Raw genomic sequence first — 17,995 nt, 5'->3', positions numbered from 1 at the left:
TTCACAATCATCTGCATTCATCGTATTTGTTGTCAGTTTATATATATATATATATATATATATATATATATATATATATATATATATATATATATATATATATATATATATATATATATATATATATATATATATATATATATATATATATATATAAATTTTTTTTAGATTATTTGTGTGTGTGTGTGTGTGTGTGTGTGTGTGTGTGTGTGTGTGTGTGTGTGTGTGTGTGTGTGTGCTAGCGCGCTCTATTTCCTATTTTTTATCGAATATCTTATGTAAATCTTTGCCCGTTTCATATACTTAATTTTAGAAAGATATCTTAATATCACTTTTTATTCTTAACGCCAATATCACCTTCCTTCCCCTCCATCCCAAAAAATAATAATCTTCTGACTACTTGTTCTCTCTTCATTTGTTCTCCTTCCTACTTCACCATATCCTCTCTCACTTCTTAATTCATCACTGAGCTTGCTTTTCTTCCCTCTTTCCTTTCGAGTCAGGAGTTGGAGCCATTATAGCATCTTTAAATCTTCAAATCTTGTCCCCGCGGTCTTCTTTCCATTTCTAACAATGCTCTGTTTCGTCTTTATCACACCAATCTTTACCACAAATGAGCTCTCTCTCTCTCTCTCTCTCTCTCTCTCTCTCTCTCTCTCTCTCTCTCTCTCTCTCTCTCTCATGATTTTTTTCCGACTTTTTCTGTTTTGCTGCATTTTCAAATTATCTCTCGTTCTTTCTTTTTTTTTTATTTCTTGGAATGCATATGTTTATTTACTGTTTTTTTTTTTCGGTTCATCTTATTGACTCAGCTCACATCTTGTCTCATAACGAGTCTACAATAGCAACAGCAAATAGGAAACTTTTCCTCCTTCAGAAAATCTCTGGAGGGAGGTCATGTAGCACCACGGGTCTGGCCGGCAGGCTTTCCACTCCCTCCTGTGTTCCTTCGTGCCTTGGGGCTCTTCCCACTATTCTGTCAGTGTATCTCGGCAGGAGGGGCGGTGGTGTCAGGGATCCCACGGTCTCCCTCTACGCACGCTATTCTTGGCGTGTTAAAACCAGGAAATCATAAATAAATGCAGAGCACGCAAATATATTCTAGGCCACACATTACTCAGCTGTCCTTCGCAGGTGTGCACAGTGAGGATATGGAGCATTATCATCCATCATAGCTTGGGTCACTCCTCGCCATAAACAAACTGGCCTTCTTGTATCTGTTCCTCCTCCTTTTCCTCCTTCTTTTTCTTCCTCTCTTTCTATGTTGTTGTTGTTGTTGTTGTTGTTGTTGTTGTTGTTGTTGTTGTTGATGATGATGATGATGTTGTTTTCTTCGTTTTTTTTCTTCTGCTGTCTTCTTCCTCTTCTTCTTCTACATCCTCCTCCTCCTCCTCCTCCTCCTCCTCCTCCTCCTCCTCCTCTTCTTCTTATTATTATTATTGCTGTCAAGTATGCACTTTGAAATCAAACTCAATTTGCAGCACAACATTTTCTTCATTTGTGGCAGCCAGAAGGTTAACCCACGTAGAGAGAACCAATAGCATCGCACACACACACACATATGTAGTAGTAGTAGTACTAGTAGTAGTAGTAGTAGTAGTAGTAGTAGTAAAAGTATGAGGAGGGGGAGGAGGAGGAGTTAACTTTTATGGGTAGTTAGATAAAGAGGAAGAGGGAGTTAATGAACGTTAGAGAGAGAGAGAGAGAGAGAGAGAGAGAGAGAGAGAGAGAGAGAGAGAGAGAGAGAGAGAGAGTGACTCAATCACTTTCTTTACATGCACTCTTAGTTTCTTTACCTACATATGTCCCTCCACTTTCCCACGTCACCTCAAATACACACACACACACACACACACACACACACACACAGGATGAGTAGCGAGTGGTGAGTGGTGATAGCAAGTGATGGGTGGCGGCAGGCAGGTAGTGATGGGCATTATTTGTAGTGATCTGCGTCGGAACAAGGTAAGGTGACGAGAGGAGCAGTGATGGAGTGGTGTCTTATGACTACAATGGTGAGGGGTGAAGGGAATGCGGCAATGAGGTAATGGGTGGTGATGTGGAATGGTTAATAGAGATGGGTGTAACGTTAAGCAGTTGTATTGGTGATGGTATTATGGTTTGATGGGTGTGTGTGTGTGTGTGTGTGTGTGTGTGTGTGAGAGAGAGAGAGAGAGAGAGAGAGAGAGAGAGAGAGAGACGCTCCTCCTTCCTTCAGAATCTCTTGGAGTGCGGGGCCTCCTCCCGCCTGAGGGAACGCCCGCCACATCAGCCCAGCCCGGCCGTCCAGCTGTTGGCCCCTAACCGATCTCGTTCACCCCTTCACCCTCTGCCGGGAGCATCGCCCTCCTCCAAGAGCAGCCACGCCGGGCATATAAAGCTGCTGCAGGCGGGTCGTCACTATGGCACGGAACGAGGTCGCGTCAGCCAATGCGCACAGTAGTAAAAGTAAAAGAGCAATATAGAGAAAAGGAAAACTGACATCAAGTTATGTTATAAAACTAAAGACTGAACCTTTAGGACCTTTGGAACCGCAAAGTCTGTCTGTCTGTGCTCCGTATCACCCTAATGAACATTATCCAAATACATATTTGCTCAACATACCAAAATGACAACAGAGAAAACATACATCTTTAGAAACCGACAAGGATGAAAGCAATCAGAAACAGAAGTGCCTGCTTCCTAATAGCATGCTTCCCGCAACCCAGCAGTTCAGGGTGAGCACAGCAACAGCAGAAGGTGATGGATTGTGTGCGGAAAGTTTAATGTGAAGGAAGCTCTTTACTTTCATAACTGATCCTTTCATTGTATAGGTCTGGTTAGATTAGCTTGAGTTAGGTTAAGTTAGGTTTAGATTAATTCAGTTCTCTACTTTCACAGCTGATCCCTTTACTATGTAGATCACGATCTTAAAAAAAACATTGTTTCAGCCAGAAATAGGACAGTAATATCTGCAGGAAACACCATCACCACTCAACTCAAGATGGTTGGCGTATTCTCGACCATTTCACAAAGGATTATATTCTGAAACGCTTCTGTCTTCTGTCTTCTGTTTTGTCCCCATCCATATTTTCCTTAGTTTCCCTTAATTTATTTTCGTTTTCTTTTTATATGCAGTGGCCTGGGAAGAAAACTCGCTTACTGAACTCTATGCTTTTGTAAAAGTTAAAATATATTTAGTTTTTTTCTTCTAAACACATTACTTGTAATTTATGAATAAATATACGATCATTCGTTCATAGTTAGAGTGCAAAATAACGCAGCCGATGTAAATGTTTAGAGTTTCTTTAGTGACAGAAATGGTATTGGAACGCTCAGGTGGTTAGTAGACTTTTACTTGGCTGTCTGCACCTTTTCTGGGTCTCGGCGCCACGACAGCAAGTGCATGGGGAGGCCTCAAGCTTGAGGAGGTACAACACAGCGCTTGGGTAAGGCTTGTCTTAAAATAGGATATGTATGTTAGGTTGGCAAGCGAGCAGCGTCCCCGGCCAGGCTTGGGAGTCCTGCCGGGAGGAGAGCCACGCGCATCCCCATATCCCCATGCGGGTTGTCATCCTTGTGTGTCACTTGGATTTTACTACCATAATTGTGTATCAACATAGATCGATTTGAGTTATGGATATCTGCAGATATGTACTGATAATTGAACAAAAGCAAGATAGATTTGGGGGAAGTGAAAACAGTGAGTTGTGTCGACTTGTGACCGTTTGGTGAGTAATGTTTATTAGGTCATCTTGTCATGGAGGCTCTAGTGTTGACTGTGCAAACCGTTGTGTGCATGAGCGTTAACTGCGTCACAGCAGCCCAAGGTTGCTCGCTGGCTATTTACTCTTTCATCAGTCGGAATTTGACTTTTCTTACCCTCCTTACCAGACCAAGTTGTGGCACTGGAATCCATCAGCTCATTCAAATCAGCCTTGAATCAATTTCTGAGCCCACTTTACTAATTTCTCAGCCCACTTTGCCAATTTCTCGATTATACTACATCTCTCTTAGATTTATACTTTTATTTCATTATAACATACTCGTAACACTCACTCGTGAATGTAATAACATCAATACTCGGTGATTTTTCTGTCTGAAAAAGGTAGGCAACTCATTCACTACTTAATACTTGACTGGCATACCTTCAGATCTGTGCTGCCCTTGTTTAGCCTAGTATAATGTGGTAACATACGGTAGTCAACCAGATGAACCCTTCTCATCAGGTAGACCTTATTCTGAGTAATTTGAACCCTAGAGATACACACCCCAAATTATTTATAATGCTGACAACAATTTTTAAGGATTTATCTGTGTTTTGAGGATGCAAGTCTAGTTTGGTTAGGTCACCAGATTCAGAACAGACCAAACACTACATGTGCATCAGGTGAACCAGCCAAGAGCAAAAAAATAAAAATGAAAATTTAGATACCGTAATAGCAGACTTGACTGATGACCCCCAAAGTTAAGAAGTGAGTCTATAGCCAAAATGAGGAGAGGTATTTTGACACTCATCACTGGAAAGAGTTGAAGTCATAGGACAGAGGAAAAATGGTAGTGAGAGAGTACCAGAGTTCAGCAGTGAAAGGGGTAAAAGAATAAATATACTAGTTAATGCTTGCATTAGTGAGATGGACAGTAAAGGTATGAACAAAGATAGCAAGTGTTGTGCAGCAGGGCCAGTCAGAATCATTTTGTTGCATCAGTATACATAAATTAAAAGTAAAACAAGATAAAAGGATAATGAACTGACAAATCTTGGTGCAGTAGCCTCCCCTCACTGCCTGGCATCACAGCTGTGGGCATTGTACTGTCTGCTGTGGCTCAGTCATTTCACAGTTCCAAGGCACCAACTAATTATTTCTGACCAGTTAGGTTGCAGTGAATGAGTGGTAAGAATTAATAGAGAAAGAGGGAGAGATTCCAGTGATATATATATAGAGAGAAAGAGAGAGAGAGAGAAGTACTGTATTTCTTTCCACATGGAAACATAGATAATCAGAACTGGTTTGCTTATCATTACTAGTTAGTTTATCCATCTGTTCCCAGTTTGTTTATCCATCTGTTACCTGTTTATTCACCCATTTTAGTTCTGCATTGTTCATTTCTCCATCTATCCTCCGTTACAGCAGGACTGAGTGGGGGTGGGACTGCTGACAACCATGGCAGTGAGTCTGGTCATGCCACAGCCTCATCCTGGTGTTCCAGCCCATGTAGGCCCTCAGGTGCTCCCTTGGCTCCACACAGGTGAGGCGCAGGACAGTAGAGGCTCCATTTAACACAAGTCAGGGTGCACAAGTGTTTGTGCTATCAGTTTTGTGCTAAATGAAATACTGTTTTAATGGAAAGGTTCTTGTGGTGGGAAAGCAACATACGCCAATTTAATTTCATTTAAAATCAAAATTAATCATTTTTATTTTTTTATTTATTTATTTTTTTTGATGTTGCAGATTTTTCAGTAGGTTTATATTATGAATTGTGTTTGTTGCATGCTTAGTTGCATGCTTAGTTAGTTAATGCCTCAGAAAACTGTATATAAAAAGTTTGCTGATTACTTAATGAAAGAGCAGTGAAAAGTGAGTTATTCACCTGGAAAACTGTATATAAAACTTTAATTAACCCCTTGAAAGAAAGGTGAAAAAGTGAGTTATTCACCTGGAAAATTATATATATAAAAAGTTTGCTAATTTTGTAATGAATAAAGCAGCAAAAAAAAAAAAAAAAATAGTGAATATATAAAACCTTAAATAATTACTTGATGAAAAGCATAGGAGGGTTAGTGCAGATCCAACCACTAAGGATAAATTAATAGAAAAAAACTAAGTCAGCACAGGAAAGAGAAAGTTCTAGAAACAAACCCCAAACCAATCAATATATAGGAAAATCATTCAAAACTTGTAGGAAAACTATGAAAAACCTTGAAAAAAAACATTACAGAACAGGAGGGTGGTGGTGGTTCTGTTTGTATTGCATGATTTTTTTGTGTTTTTTTTTTTTGTTAGACTTTATATATATATATATATATATATATATATATATATATATATATATATATATATATATATATATATATATATATATATATATATTCAGAGGAGGAGGCAGTAGACACCTGCCGAAACAATAATTACTCCCAGTGAGGTCTAAAGCACTGTTCAGTGGGTGCTGTGAACTTATCATTAAACCCAGCTGTGACCTCACTGAACATTTCCCTTTGTGTCTCACAACACAAGGGGGCAGTCACAGCCTGCCCTCTAAAGACAACTCTCTTCCTCCACACAAAACTACAAGCACCTAATAACACACACACCTTTCACTCAAAAATTTTAAAATCATTATGGCGACTCCTACACCAGCCTCGGAAACCCCATCTGGGGAGGGGACCATAAATGTCCCCAGGTCGGACTGCCTTTCTGTCGACGACCCTAAATGTCTTGACACCCCCCTCAACTTTTTCTTCATTAACTTTGCAACATTCGTGGTCTAAGATCTAATTTTCAGTCTGTAGAACACCACCTCTCCTCTTCTAAACCTCATCTTCTTTTCCTCACTGAAACTCAGGTGTCTGGCCCAACTGACAGTAGCCCCTTTTCTGTTCCCTCCTACTTTCTCTATCCTCATTTTCGATCCAAAGCTGGATGCTGCGTTTATGTGCGCAATGACTTAACCTGCTCTCGTGCCCACGCTCTTGAATCTTCCGAGTTTTCCACCATCTGGCTATGACTACAGAGTCACTCTCATACTAAATTTATCTGTGCTGTATACCTCTCACCTAACTCCTCTGATTATAAGAAATTCTTTGACTACTTAACTTCCAAAGTGGAGCACATTCTGACCCTCTTCCCTTTTGCAGAGATCTCCATTCTTGGAGACTTCAATGTTCACCACCAGCTTTGGCTTTCCCCTCCCTTCACTGACCATCCTGGTGAACTAGCCATCAACTTTGCTATCCTCCATGACCTAGAGCAATTGGTGCAACACCCTACTCGTATTCCTGACCGTCTTGGAGATACGCCCAACATTCTTGACCTTTTCCTGACCTCTAATTCTTCTGCTTATGCTGTTACCCTTTCTTCTCCGTTGGGCTCCTCTGAACACAATCTCATATCATTATCTTGTCCTATCACTCCAATCTCTCCTCAGGATCCCCCTAAGCGAAGGTGCCTCTGGCGTTTTGCCTCTGCTAGTTGGGGGGGACCTGAGGAGGTATTTTGCTGATTTTCCTTGGAATAACTACTGCTTCCATGTCAGAGACCCGTCTTTGTGTGCTGAGCGCATAACAGAGGTGATAGTGTCTGGCATGGAGGCGTACATTCCTCACTCTTTTTCTCGTCTTAAACCTTCTAAACCTTGGTTTAACAAAGGGTGACCGTTCTAATCCCTCAAACTACCGTCCTATTGCTTTAATTTCCTGCCTATCTAAAGTTTTTTAATCTATCCTCAACAGGAAGATTCTTAAACATCTGTCACTTCACAACCTTCTATCTGATCGCCAGTATGGGTTCCGTCAAGGCCGCTCTACTGGTGATCTGGCTTTCCTTACTGAGTCTTGGTCATCCTCTTTTAGAGATTTTGGTGAAACTTTTGCTGTTGCCTTGGACATATCAAAAGCTTTTGATAGAGTCTGGCACAAAGCTTTGATTTCCAAACTACCCTCCTACGGTTTCTATCCTTCTCTCTGTAACTTCATCTCAAGTTTCCTTTCTGACCGTTCTATTGCTGCTGTGGTAGACGGTCACTGTTCTTCTCCTAAATCTATTAACAGTGGTGTTCCTCAGGGTTCTGTCCTCTCACCCACTGTCTTCTTATTATTCATTAATGATCTAAACCAAACTTGTTGTCCTATCCACTCCTACACTGATGATACCACCCTGTACTTTTCCATGTCTTTTCATAGACGTCCAACCCTTCAGGAGGTAAACATATCACGCAGAGAAGCCACAGAACGCTTGACTTCTGATCTTTCTAAAATTTCTGATTGGGGCAGAGCAAACTTGGTATTGTTCAATGCCTCAAAAACTCAATTCCTCCATCTATCAACTCAGACACAACCTTCCAGACAACTATCCCCTCTTCATCAGTGACACTCAACTGTCCCCCTCTTCTACACTGAACATCCTCGGTCTGTCCTTTACTTATAATCTGAACTGGAAACTCCACATCTCATCTCTAGTTAAAACAGCTTCTATGAAGTTAGGCATTCTGAGACACCTCTGCCAGTTTTTCTCACCCCTCCAGCTGCTAACTCTGTACAAGGGCCTTATCCGTCCATGTATGGAGTATGCTTCACATGTCTGGGGGGGGGGGGGGAGTTCCACTCATACTGCTGTTCTAGACAGGGTGGAATCAAAAGCTTTTTGTCTCATCAACTCCTCTCCTCTAACTGACTGTCTTCAGCCTCTCTCTCACCGCCGCATTGTTGCATATCTAGCTGTCTTCTACCACTATTTTCATACTAACTGCTCTTCTGATTTTGCTAACTGCATGCCTCCCCTCCTTCCGCAGCCTCGCTGCACAAGACTTTCTTCTTTCTCTCACCCCTATTCTGTCCACCTCTCTAACGCAAGAGTTAACCAGTATTCTCAATCATTCATCCCTTTCCCTGGTAAACTCTGGAACTCCCTGTCTGCTTCTGTATTTCCATCTTCCTATGACTTGAATTCCTTCAAGAGGGAGGTTTCAAGACACTTATTCATCAATTTTTGACCACTGCTTTGACCCTTTTGTGGGACTGGTATTTCAGTGGGCTTTTTTTTTTTTTTTTTTTTTTTTTTTTTTTTTTTTTTTTTTTTTTTTTTGCCCTTGGCCAGTGTCCTTCCTATATATATATATATATATATATATATATATATATATATATATATATATATATATATATATATATATATATATATATATATATATATATAATGTTTAGAGTCTTTATATTCTAGTTAATATTATGTACAAGCTAGTTTATTGTACATAAGTTAGTTTTTACATATAACTTAGTCTTTATTATATGTAAGTTAGTCTCATTTCTTTCCTGTATACAAGTTAGTCATTTTGGAGTCATGTACACACACACTCACACTCACACCATCAACAGGAGGAGGAAGAATGGCAACAAGGAGCCCACTAGGATGTGACAGGACTGGAGGAGGTGAAAAGTCCTCTGAAGAGGCCATCAGGAGGCTGTCATCTACTGATCAAGTCTCCACACGTCTACCAGCAGGATGCAGGTATGGAGGGGCATGTTTTGGTGTGTATTTACCTAGTTGTACTGTACAGGGCACAAGCTAAAGCTCATTTTGTCCTGTCTCCATAGTCATATTTATCCAGTTTCTCTTTAAACGTGTACACTTTGCCACAACCATCTCTTCCTTAATATTATTCCAGATTCCAGTAGTTCTTTACAGACAGCTGTATTTCTTGATGTCGCTTGAACATTCACTCCTCTCTCCTCTTTATTTTCTTCCCATGCTCTCTTGTCTGTCTCTCTCTCTTCTCCATCTGGGGTACCAAGTCATTTATCTCTTCTTCCTATGTTTACTAATTTGTACATTGTTACCAAGTCTCCTCTTTCTCTTCTCTCTTGAAGTGTTGGTAAACCCATCTCTGCAAGTCTTTCTTCATAGCTAAAATCTTTCAATTCTGGTACCATCTTTGTTGCTATCCTCCGTATTCTTTCCACTTTCCATTTGAAGGTGAATACTGAACTCTACAAGGAATTGGAAGATGATAAAGTAAAATATTTACAGTACTTCAGAATGTCAAAGTTCAAGTTCAACTATTTGTTAAATAACATAGAGATCTTCTCTAGAAAACATTACTTTTCGGGAAGCAGTTACCCCAATAGAAAGATTGGCTGTGTGCATGGCACCTTCATGTCACATCATAATATTCTTGGAAAGAATCTGTGATGTGTTGGTGAAATGACAGTTGTGAACTGTTTGGCATGAAGAGGTCCATTTCATTACTCAAAAGAAATTCTAACAGAACAGTGACGTGACATAATGATAATGAGACAGAGGCATGATGAATAGTGTGAATTGGCCTTAATACCCATAGATAACGGGTAGCGCTCCTGACTGGGAGGCGGAAGGTCCCATGTTCGATCCTCCAGTAGGTGTTTGTTATTCTGTGGCGAAGCTCCTGCCAAAGATGTATATCGTATGCAGTTCAATCATGTCCACACTATGAAAGTGGTGAAGCTATGTAAATGGTGCAGCTTCTGCCAAAAAAGTATATCGTATGCAGTTCAATCATGTCCACACTGTAAAAGCGGTGAAGCTGCTGCCATGTAAATATATATACCATATATATATGTAAATATGTATACCATGTAAATCAAGACCCCCTTCAGCGACTATCACTGTATTGTCTGCTGCCTCTTGATAAATAAACTTGATATTATTATTATTATTATTATTATTATTATTATTATTATTATTATTATTATTATTATTATTATTATTATTATTATATTGAGTCTAAAGTATACCACAACATAATTGTGAGTGCTACTGAGTGAACAGGGTGAATGAGTTGTTTTTTGCATGAATAAACTTTAACTTTGAGTGTACCTTCCCTACAGCATAAGTGTGAGTGCTACTGGTTCAACAACCAGAATGAGGAGCAGCAGTTTGGTACTGTCAGTATGTCCTTTGTGAAGGCGCAGCAGATGTGTCCAAACTTCATGGTGCAGACTCAAGTTTAAGTACACCACCAATGCCGCCACTACTGGTGGGTGCCACTACTCGTCTTTTGTTCATGGGAGAGGGACACCGGCTAAGGCCATCAAAAAATAGAAAAATGGGCCTACTGAGGTGATGGTCCCAAAAGAAAGGTCACAAGAATAATTCAAAATTTAAGGGTAAGTGTTTTGAAACCTCCCTTGGGTTCCCACAGGTGGAATGCATGCATCCTCCCCTTTTCCTCCTTGCTGTCCTGCCTTGACTGACCATGCCCTGCCGGACATGGTGTGGCTCATGAGGGACTGCCAGGCCTCGGAGACCCTGCCTGGTACTAGTGCACTGTTCGGCCTGCTGTGGGCTCACTGGGACCATGTGTAGGCCCTCCTCAGGGCTGGGGTGAGGCACTGGGCTTTTCTATATTTACCATAGCACATATCAAGGACATTCACTACATGTGTGGGGCTGTGTAGGTCTTGATTTTTTTTATTTATTTATTTTTTATTTTTTACCATATACAAAGGGTGCTGGCCAAGGGCAACAAAAACTTTAGAAAAAAAAAAGATCCACTGAGGCACCAGTCCCCTAACAGAATTCAGAAATTATCACCAAACACTGGAGGACAAGGACTGGTTGACACTGGCTTTTGTTGTAACCACCACTTTAGAAAATTTAGTTTGTATTACCTTTCACATTACAAGACTTGATGGAGACTCTGGGCTTTGTTGTTTTACCTGTCACACTCAGGAAAATTGAGTTTGTATTATGTTTGTATTACTCTTCACATAGCAAGGCCACTGACTACGTGTGGGACTGCTCAGGGCTTGATTGAGACTGGTTTTTGTTGTGTTAGCTGCTACATTGTAAAAACATGGTTATTTTATTTTCCTGATTACAAAGCATTGGGTTATTAGTTGTCTTTAATTTTTCACTACAGGATATCAGTTTGTTGCTTTGACCACCACACTTTAAAATATTCAGATTGTGTCACTTCTCAAACTGCAAGGGGTAATTTTAACCACCACACTCTAAAAAATTAAGTTTGTATTATTTTTCAGACTAAGGCATTGAGATGTTAATTGTTACCAAACTACTTAAAAAATATTCCTCTCTCTCTCTCTCTCTCTCTCTCTCTCTCTCTCATGAGCATCTCAGTAAGTCTTTCCCCACAGTGTGAGTTGAAAGCCTGTTTGGACTGGTGAAGGTCATGCAGCAGCAGCAGATGGCAATGGTACAGACTTCGGAGCAGTACATTTTCCTGCACCGTGTAATGAGGGAACTGTTCAAGGAGAGGAGACTCATGGTGATCGACGCCCACCCCTACCAGAACATTGTCACTGATGGGGCACCTCTCATTCTGTGGGAGGAGAGTGACTACGAGGAGCTGTACATGAAGCCAGAGAAGCAAGGTGTCTGTGAGAAAGAGAATTTTCACTTTTTTCCTTTTCTTTTTTCAGCATTTTTGGCTTTTGTCTTTTCTTTTTTTTCTCTCCTTTTTGTATTCTTTCCTGTATTTTCTATCTTTTTTTGGTTTTTCATTTTTCAGTTTTTTACCTTTTTTTTCTGCATCTTGCCTCTTCTGCTTTGTTCAGAACAGTCTTTTCTATCATTTTATCTTCCATGTAAGTTTTTTTTTTTTTTTTATGGGAGAAAGACTGAGAAACTGTGTAATGTTTTACTTGTGTCTGATGTGTTTAATGTAAGTTATTTTGTTAGTTATTTGAATTATGCTTAGTGGATTATATTGTGGTTAATATCTATTTATCTGTGTGTGTATGTGTTACTTTGTATGGACTATGACCCTTTGTAAGAGCAGTGGTTTGCTACATGAACAGATAACTAATGTTTTCCATTCCTTCCACAGCAGATAAACAGCCCCCCCACCAAGCCCCATCCCAGCCAGCCACCCCCTCCATCCACCAGTCCCCAGGGCAACTGCCCAGCCAAGAGCAGAAGCCCTGTGTAGCGCTTGCTAGCTGAGGACTTTGGACCAACTTGGACATCTACAGCAGCAGCAGCAAGGTGCTCTTCTTGGAGAAAGTAGAGGAGCTGTACTTGAAAATTACCCCAGCTTCACCAAACGGCTTTCATCATCTGCTGCCTTGTATATAATACACTTTGAATATCACCTCGTCTTTATCTTGAAATGTGTAAAGAAAAACAAATAATTATAATTAGTGTATAATTTTTACCTTGAATTAAAAAGTTAATTGTGCAGTATCATTTCTCAATAGTGGAGGAGGAAGGAACCTGAAAATTAGACTGTGCCTTGTATATAATACACTTTGAATATCACCTCATCTTTATCTTGAAATGTGTAAAGAAAAACAAATAATTATAATTAGTGTATAATTTTTACCTTGAATTAAAAAGTTAATTGTGCAGTATCATTTCTCAATAGTGGAGGAGGAAGGAACCTGAAAATTAGACTAAGTTTAAGTGGTCATTTGTTCATAGAGGCCCCCTCCCTCCCCTTGGGGAGGGTTGGACTTTTGTATAGACACCCTAACCCTGAGGGAGGGGGCCTCTATGAGCAAATGACAGCTTAAACTTAGTCTAATTTTCTAATTTTCAGGTTCCTCCACTATTGAGAAATTGATACTGACCATGATTAACACCTTTATTTATTTACTTTTATTTTTTATTTTTTTATTATTTTTTTTTTTTTAGCCAAACAGTTCTTGTATAACAAAACTACATATAACAATTATAAGGCAGATTACACAAACTTATTCTTTCAATATCGCAAGCAATTTCTGAAGTTTATACACATATTTTCATGGCAGGAGGCAAGAAAAGCTGGACACTGGAGTTGAGGTGTTCCCAGCCTCAGTACAACAGCAACACTAGACCACCCCACACAAAGCTTGGGCTGATGTGTAGCTCAGGTTCTGCAACATTCACTGTGTGATAACAGGCCATCCACTTCTGTCAGGACTCCACTTGTACTTGAAGACAGACTGGGTTGACAGCTGGATAGAACTGGGTCCTCTTCAACTGTGATTTTTTTTATTTCAAATCACCAGTAGTCCATGCTGTCATGCCCAGGAAAGGGTTCTCATCCTTACAATAGTACCACAAACAAGGTACAGCCTAAATCTGCTGGCTCAAGAACTGATGATGCCAATATGGTGGTGGACTCTGGTAATCATGAAAACAGAAGTACATTACTTACACAGCTATAAACTTTCAAAATGTTCCTCATACACTATAATTTCAACAGCAAACAAACAAGTTTGGAATCTCTACCTGAGAGTTTTGGTGGAGCCCACACACAATAAGGCTCAGTTGAGCCATTGGTGTGGTGAAGACTTGGTGCTGTACAATTTGGGTAATATGCCTCTGATGCAGCAGCAGCCATAAGCAGTGTCACTGAAATCCTGCCAGCCACTCATGTCTGCCTAAAAGTCAGTGGTCCCACAGAGGCTCTCATCATCACCTTTTGGACAGCTCTTCTCAAAATCACATACCTACAGAAACATGGAAATATAATTTCATTAAAGAATGATGATCTTCATTAGGAAGCTACAATTCTCAGTTTGAAGGCACTGAATAAAGAAATAATATAGGTAATGGGTATATGAATGGTGGGCTTTTTGTGATATACTTAACAGTGCATGAATGAAAATTTTAGAAGAGCCATTGAAACTCACTTGGTCATAAGATATACATGTAGGTGTTTCACTTTCTATATTATAAACTGATCATGACAATGGCTTGTAGATGGGTGGTGGTGTTGAGATGCCAGGAGTCACAGTGCACTCTGGAGTCAGGGAGAAGTCATGAAATGCCACTGAGCCACTGTTCTTTACTGTCACCCACATATCAATCTGAAGAGGTATTAATAAAGCTTCATGAAACAAGGATAATAGAAGAGTCATTATATATCTAACAAATACTTGTAATGGAATCCAAACAGGTACCATTCACTATAGCTTGTCCTGTGCCAGGTATCATGAAGGGATAGTTTTTTAAGGTAGTGGGGCATCAAAGGCATATGTAGGAAAGACAAAAGACAAAGAGACAGATGACATGTACAGATGAAAAGAAAGTTTTAGATGGATAAAATTATGCATAGTGAGGAATATAATGAGAGGAAGAGAAATATTGATAAGTAGATCATGAAGACAGAAAAGTGCAGGTACTTCTTTGAGTCATTCTTATAAAAGGACAGTTTCCAATTTCATACTTACATAGAAACGCTGAGAAACGAGTCCAGTGGAACACAAGTTTATCTTCTCCACACTTGCAGGTGGAATATTATGTTTGCAGAGTCCAACGCATTTAGGTCTATTGTTACTTTTGATTACCCAGATGTAGCATAATAAAGATGGAACTGCAGAGACAAAAAATCTTAAATTAATTAGGGATAGGTAATGAAAATGCCCACGTTTCTCTCTGTTTGCCAATCTACCTACACATCTTTTCTGATGCTTGTTCATAAGGACTTCTCAATGGGGTTAGCCGTGTGAAGAATGTTCAGGTCCTCCATCTTTACATTTTTTTTAAAATTCTCTTACTACTGTGAGGAGTCAGGCGGAGCTAGACGCATCATGATGTTCAGCTGCTTAGCATGGGGTTTGATGGGAAGTATTTGCTTTGGAACGAGAGAGATTTTGGCATGGAACACGGACACTTGAGGTGTTGTTTTAGAGGTCTGGATTGTGTGGCTTTGTCAGCATAGCAGGTATGTGATAGTGTATATCATTGTGAAGATATTGTTGGGCAAAGTATTGGATGTTAATGAAATGTAAGGAGCGGAAGAGAGGATGATTAGAGTGCACCATGGGTGTGTTGCAGGAGTTTCACGGTGATGCTTAAGGACCGTAGCCGCAGTCGTCTTCACCAGTGTGTGCCTATCTACTGGAGGAGTGGTGTAGTGTGTGGCCATCCAGAGCCCTATCAGTTTGTGGTGACAAGAGGGAGACACCTGTCATCACTCAGCAGGGGAAAAGAAGCATTCGTGTGAACAAGGGTTACCCGTGGTGCCTCTCAACTGGAAATTTTGAGGTGTACAAGTTTCATTTAGTTATTTCTTTCTTTTTTTTTGGTTGTGAGTTTACACGAGTTGTGTATTGATTTATTTTGATATCCATTAAAGTGTTATTTGTATGTTTTATGTTTGTTTATCCTGGCAGGAGATTTTTTTTTGTTTTCACTCTAGTGGTGAAGTTAAGGTGAGCCCAGGCTGGCTGGTGGGCAGCTGGTACTTCATTACACTACTTTGTATATTGCAAAAAAAAAAGCCACCATTATTTTCTTTCTTTCAACACTACATGGGTGTGGAAATATCAGCAACATGTGTGGAAGTGGCCAAACTGATAGACAACTAACTATATAACAAAGTAACCTTCAGGAAATATTACCCGGCAGTTGGTGGGGGCTTGCACTACTGGATACATGATGGTGGCAGAAGAATATGTAATCAGCATGTGACCGTCCCCTGTGTTAACAGTATGGTCCCTGCACTGTCATTTAACAGTTAGAATAATTTAATTGAAAGCTTATGTTTAAGTTATCTGGGGTTACTAACTATATATATATATATATATATATATATATATATATACACACACACACACACAAAACAAATAAATATCAAAACTGAGAATTTTCAACCAAGAGCAAACAAGTATTCAAAAAATAACAAGAACAGACCTGTAGGGTGGCATCTTGCTGAAGTGTGGCTCAGTCAGCTGGAAGATATCAGAAACACCCCACCCACACTAGTCACCATCCATCCTCAAAGCTGCACCACAATGGGTAATCACCTGTAGGTGTGATGGAAAGGGCAACATAGCATTTGTGAAGCTTCATTTCCTATACAGACATCAGGACTGTGACACTTTCCTCAGTGGCTCCTTTGTTCACACAGTTTAATTAATTTCTGTGATACAATGTGGTGGCTGACAATTAAAGCACAGCTACAATGGACAGCAACGGGGTCATACAGTAGCAGTGCAATACGATGGAGGGACTGAGGATACTCATTTATTATATTTCCTAAAACTATTGACTACATACTAGTGAACAACAATGTAGAGGAAAAAGGATGCAGAGTATGGAAAATTGAAGATATCATTATCTCTGATCACATACTAACAGGAGTGACGTAGAAAATAAAGAAAATGAAGAGAATCAAGGAATAATGGATTGAAAAATGGAAACTGTAAGAAGCAAATTGGGAGACGTACGAAGTAAGTGTAAATGAAAGGATATCTAAAGAAACCAGTGAACGGCAGGTGAACATAAACACCTTAGAAAAACATATCAAAGAAATCCTAAAACAAAAAGCAAAGAATTAGGAATCAAGAAAATTATGGTGGGTCCACTGAAACTTAAAGGTTGATGGGATGAGGAGGTAAATAAAGCAATAGAAAACAGAACCCAGAGAACACCGAAGAAATTAGTATCCCTTCCACCTCCATTCACCGGCTGTCTCCATATGTTCCCTTATTTCTACCTCTCCTCACCTTCCACATGGGCGGCGAAGGTGCTGACTAGTCCATGCTTCCATCTTCCTCCACTGGGTCAAGAATTAAGGGTCACTCAAGGGAATGGGGTAGAAATGGTAAAAAAAAAAAAAAATTACGAGCAAAAGTCTGACACTCAACTCGTTCGCCATGTCTTGCTGACTGGCGTCGCTTTGTTCCCGTGACGTGACTTCACCCGGGCCGTTTTCTTTTGTCTTTTTTTTTCATATAGATAAATAAATAAATAAATATATATATATATATATATATATATATATATATATATATATATATATATATATATATATATATATATATATATATATATATATATATATATATATATATAAAGATTGGATTTTAATGGTTTTGGATTATATAGAAGCCCAAAAATTGTAGCTGTAATAAAATGTAATAGAAAAGTGAGGAGAACTTAAAGGTCGATAGAATTTGGTTTCATTTATCTTCCCATTTTCTCTCCTCATTTTCCATTTCTGGAACCTTTTAATTTTATTTCCTTGGATTTTCGAGATAGACAGCAGACAGGTAAAACATGGATGGATGTGAACAGATAGTAGATAGGCAAACTCAAATACGTATATGCTTAGATAGGCAGATAGGTAGATAGAGATAGATATTCCAACAAATGGACAGACAGTTAGATTGATAGATAAATAGACACCGATAAATACATTAACATGTAAATAGATAAATGAAATGGATATGAAGGCAGACATCAATATAGATAGATAGATAGACAGATAGCTGGTTAGATAGATAGATACGTAGGTAGAGAACAGACAGACAGATAGATAGATAGGTAGGTAGATAGATAGACAGACAGATATATAGATAGGTAGGTAGATA

The 17,995-nt window shown here is 39.5% G+C and overlaps 1 protein-coding gene and 1 long non-coding RNA gene across 9 annotated transcripts; one reads left to right on the top strand and one right to left on the bottom strand.

The window, feature by feature from the left end:
• The first annotated feature begins 3,272 nt into the window (after nucleotides 1-3,272).
• Nucleotides 3,273-12,829, top strand: LOC135106241 (uncharacterized). 7 transcript variants are annotated; one of them, XM_064015038.1, is made up of 7 exons: nucleotides 3,273-3,428; nucleotides 5,112-5,229; nucleotides 9,071-9,203; nucleotides 10,559-10,707; nucleotides 10,873-11,054; nucleotides 11,828-12,064; nucleotides 12,523-12,829. In XM_064015038.1, exons 6-7 carry the CDS (start codon nucleotides 11,863-11,865, stop codon nucleotides 12,633-12,635), a joined length of 315 nt encoding a protein of 104 aa, XP_063871108.1. In that variant the 5' UTR covers nucleotides 3,273-3,428; nucleotides 5,112-5,229; nucleotides 9,071-9,203; nucleotides 10,559-10,707; nucleotides 10,873-11,054; nucleotides 11,828-11,862; the 3' UTR covers nucleotides 12,636-12,829. The 7 variants fall into 7 exon arrangements, with proteins under 7 accessions (XP_063871108.1, XP_063871102.1, XP_063871107.1 ...); XM_064015032.1 differs by having other exon boundaries at nucleotides 12,520-12,829; XM_064015034.1 differs by having other exon boundaries at nucleotides 3,278-3,428; nucleotides 5,115-5,229; nucleotides 12,520-12,829.
• LOC135106242 (uncharacterized) lies at nucleotides 12,823-17,304 on the bottom strand. Of its 2 annotated transcripts, XR_010271185.1 has the most exons (7): nucleotides 17,129-17,304; nucleotides 16,314-16,426; nucleotides 16,022-16,123; nucleotides 14,849-14,991; nucleotides 14,309-14,485; nucleotides 13,905-14,125; nucleotides 12,823-13,796 (listed from the first exon to the last, which is right to left on the bottom strand). It is a non-coding gene; the product is annotated as an uncharacterized LOC135106242 (long non-coding RNA). The 2 variants fall into 2 exon arrangements; XR_010271184.1 differs by lacking the exon at nucleotides 16,022-16,123.
• Between the last annotated feature and the right edge of the window lie 691 nt (nucleotides 17,305-17,995).

The sequence above is a fragment of the Scylla paramamosain genome, chromosome 13 (genome assembly GCF_035594125.1).
Source record: "Scylla paramamosain isolate STU-SP2022 chromosome 13, ASM3559412v1, whole genome shotgun sequence".
Taxonomy (NCBI): Eukaryota; Metazoa; Arthropoda; class Malacostraca; order Decapoda; family Portunidae; genus Scylla; species Scylla paramamosain.
The sequence above is the reverse complement of the archived record's forward strand: the minus strand, read 5'-3'. Positions and strand labels throughout refer to the sequence as shown.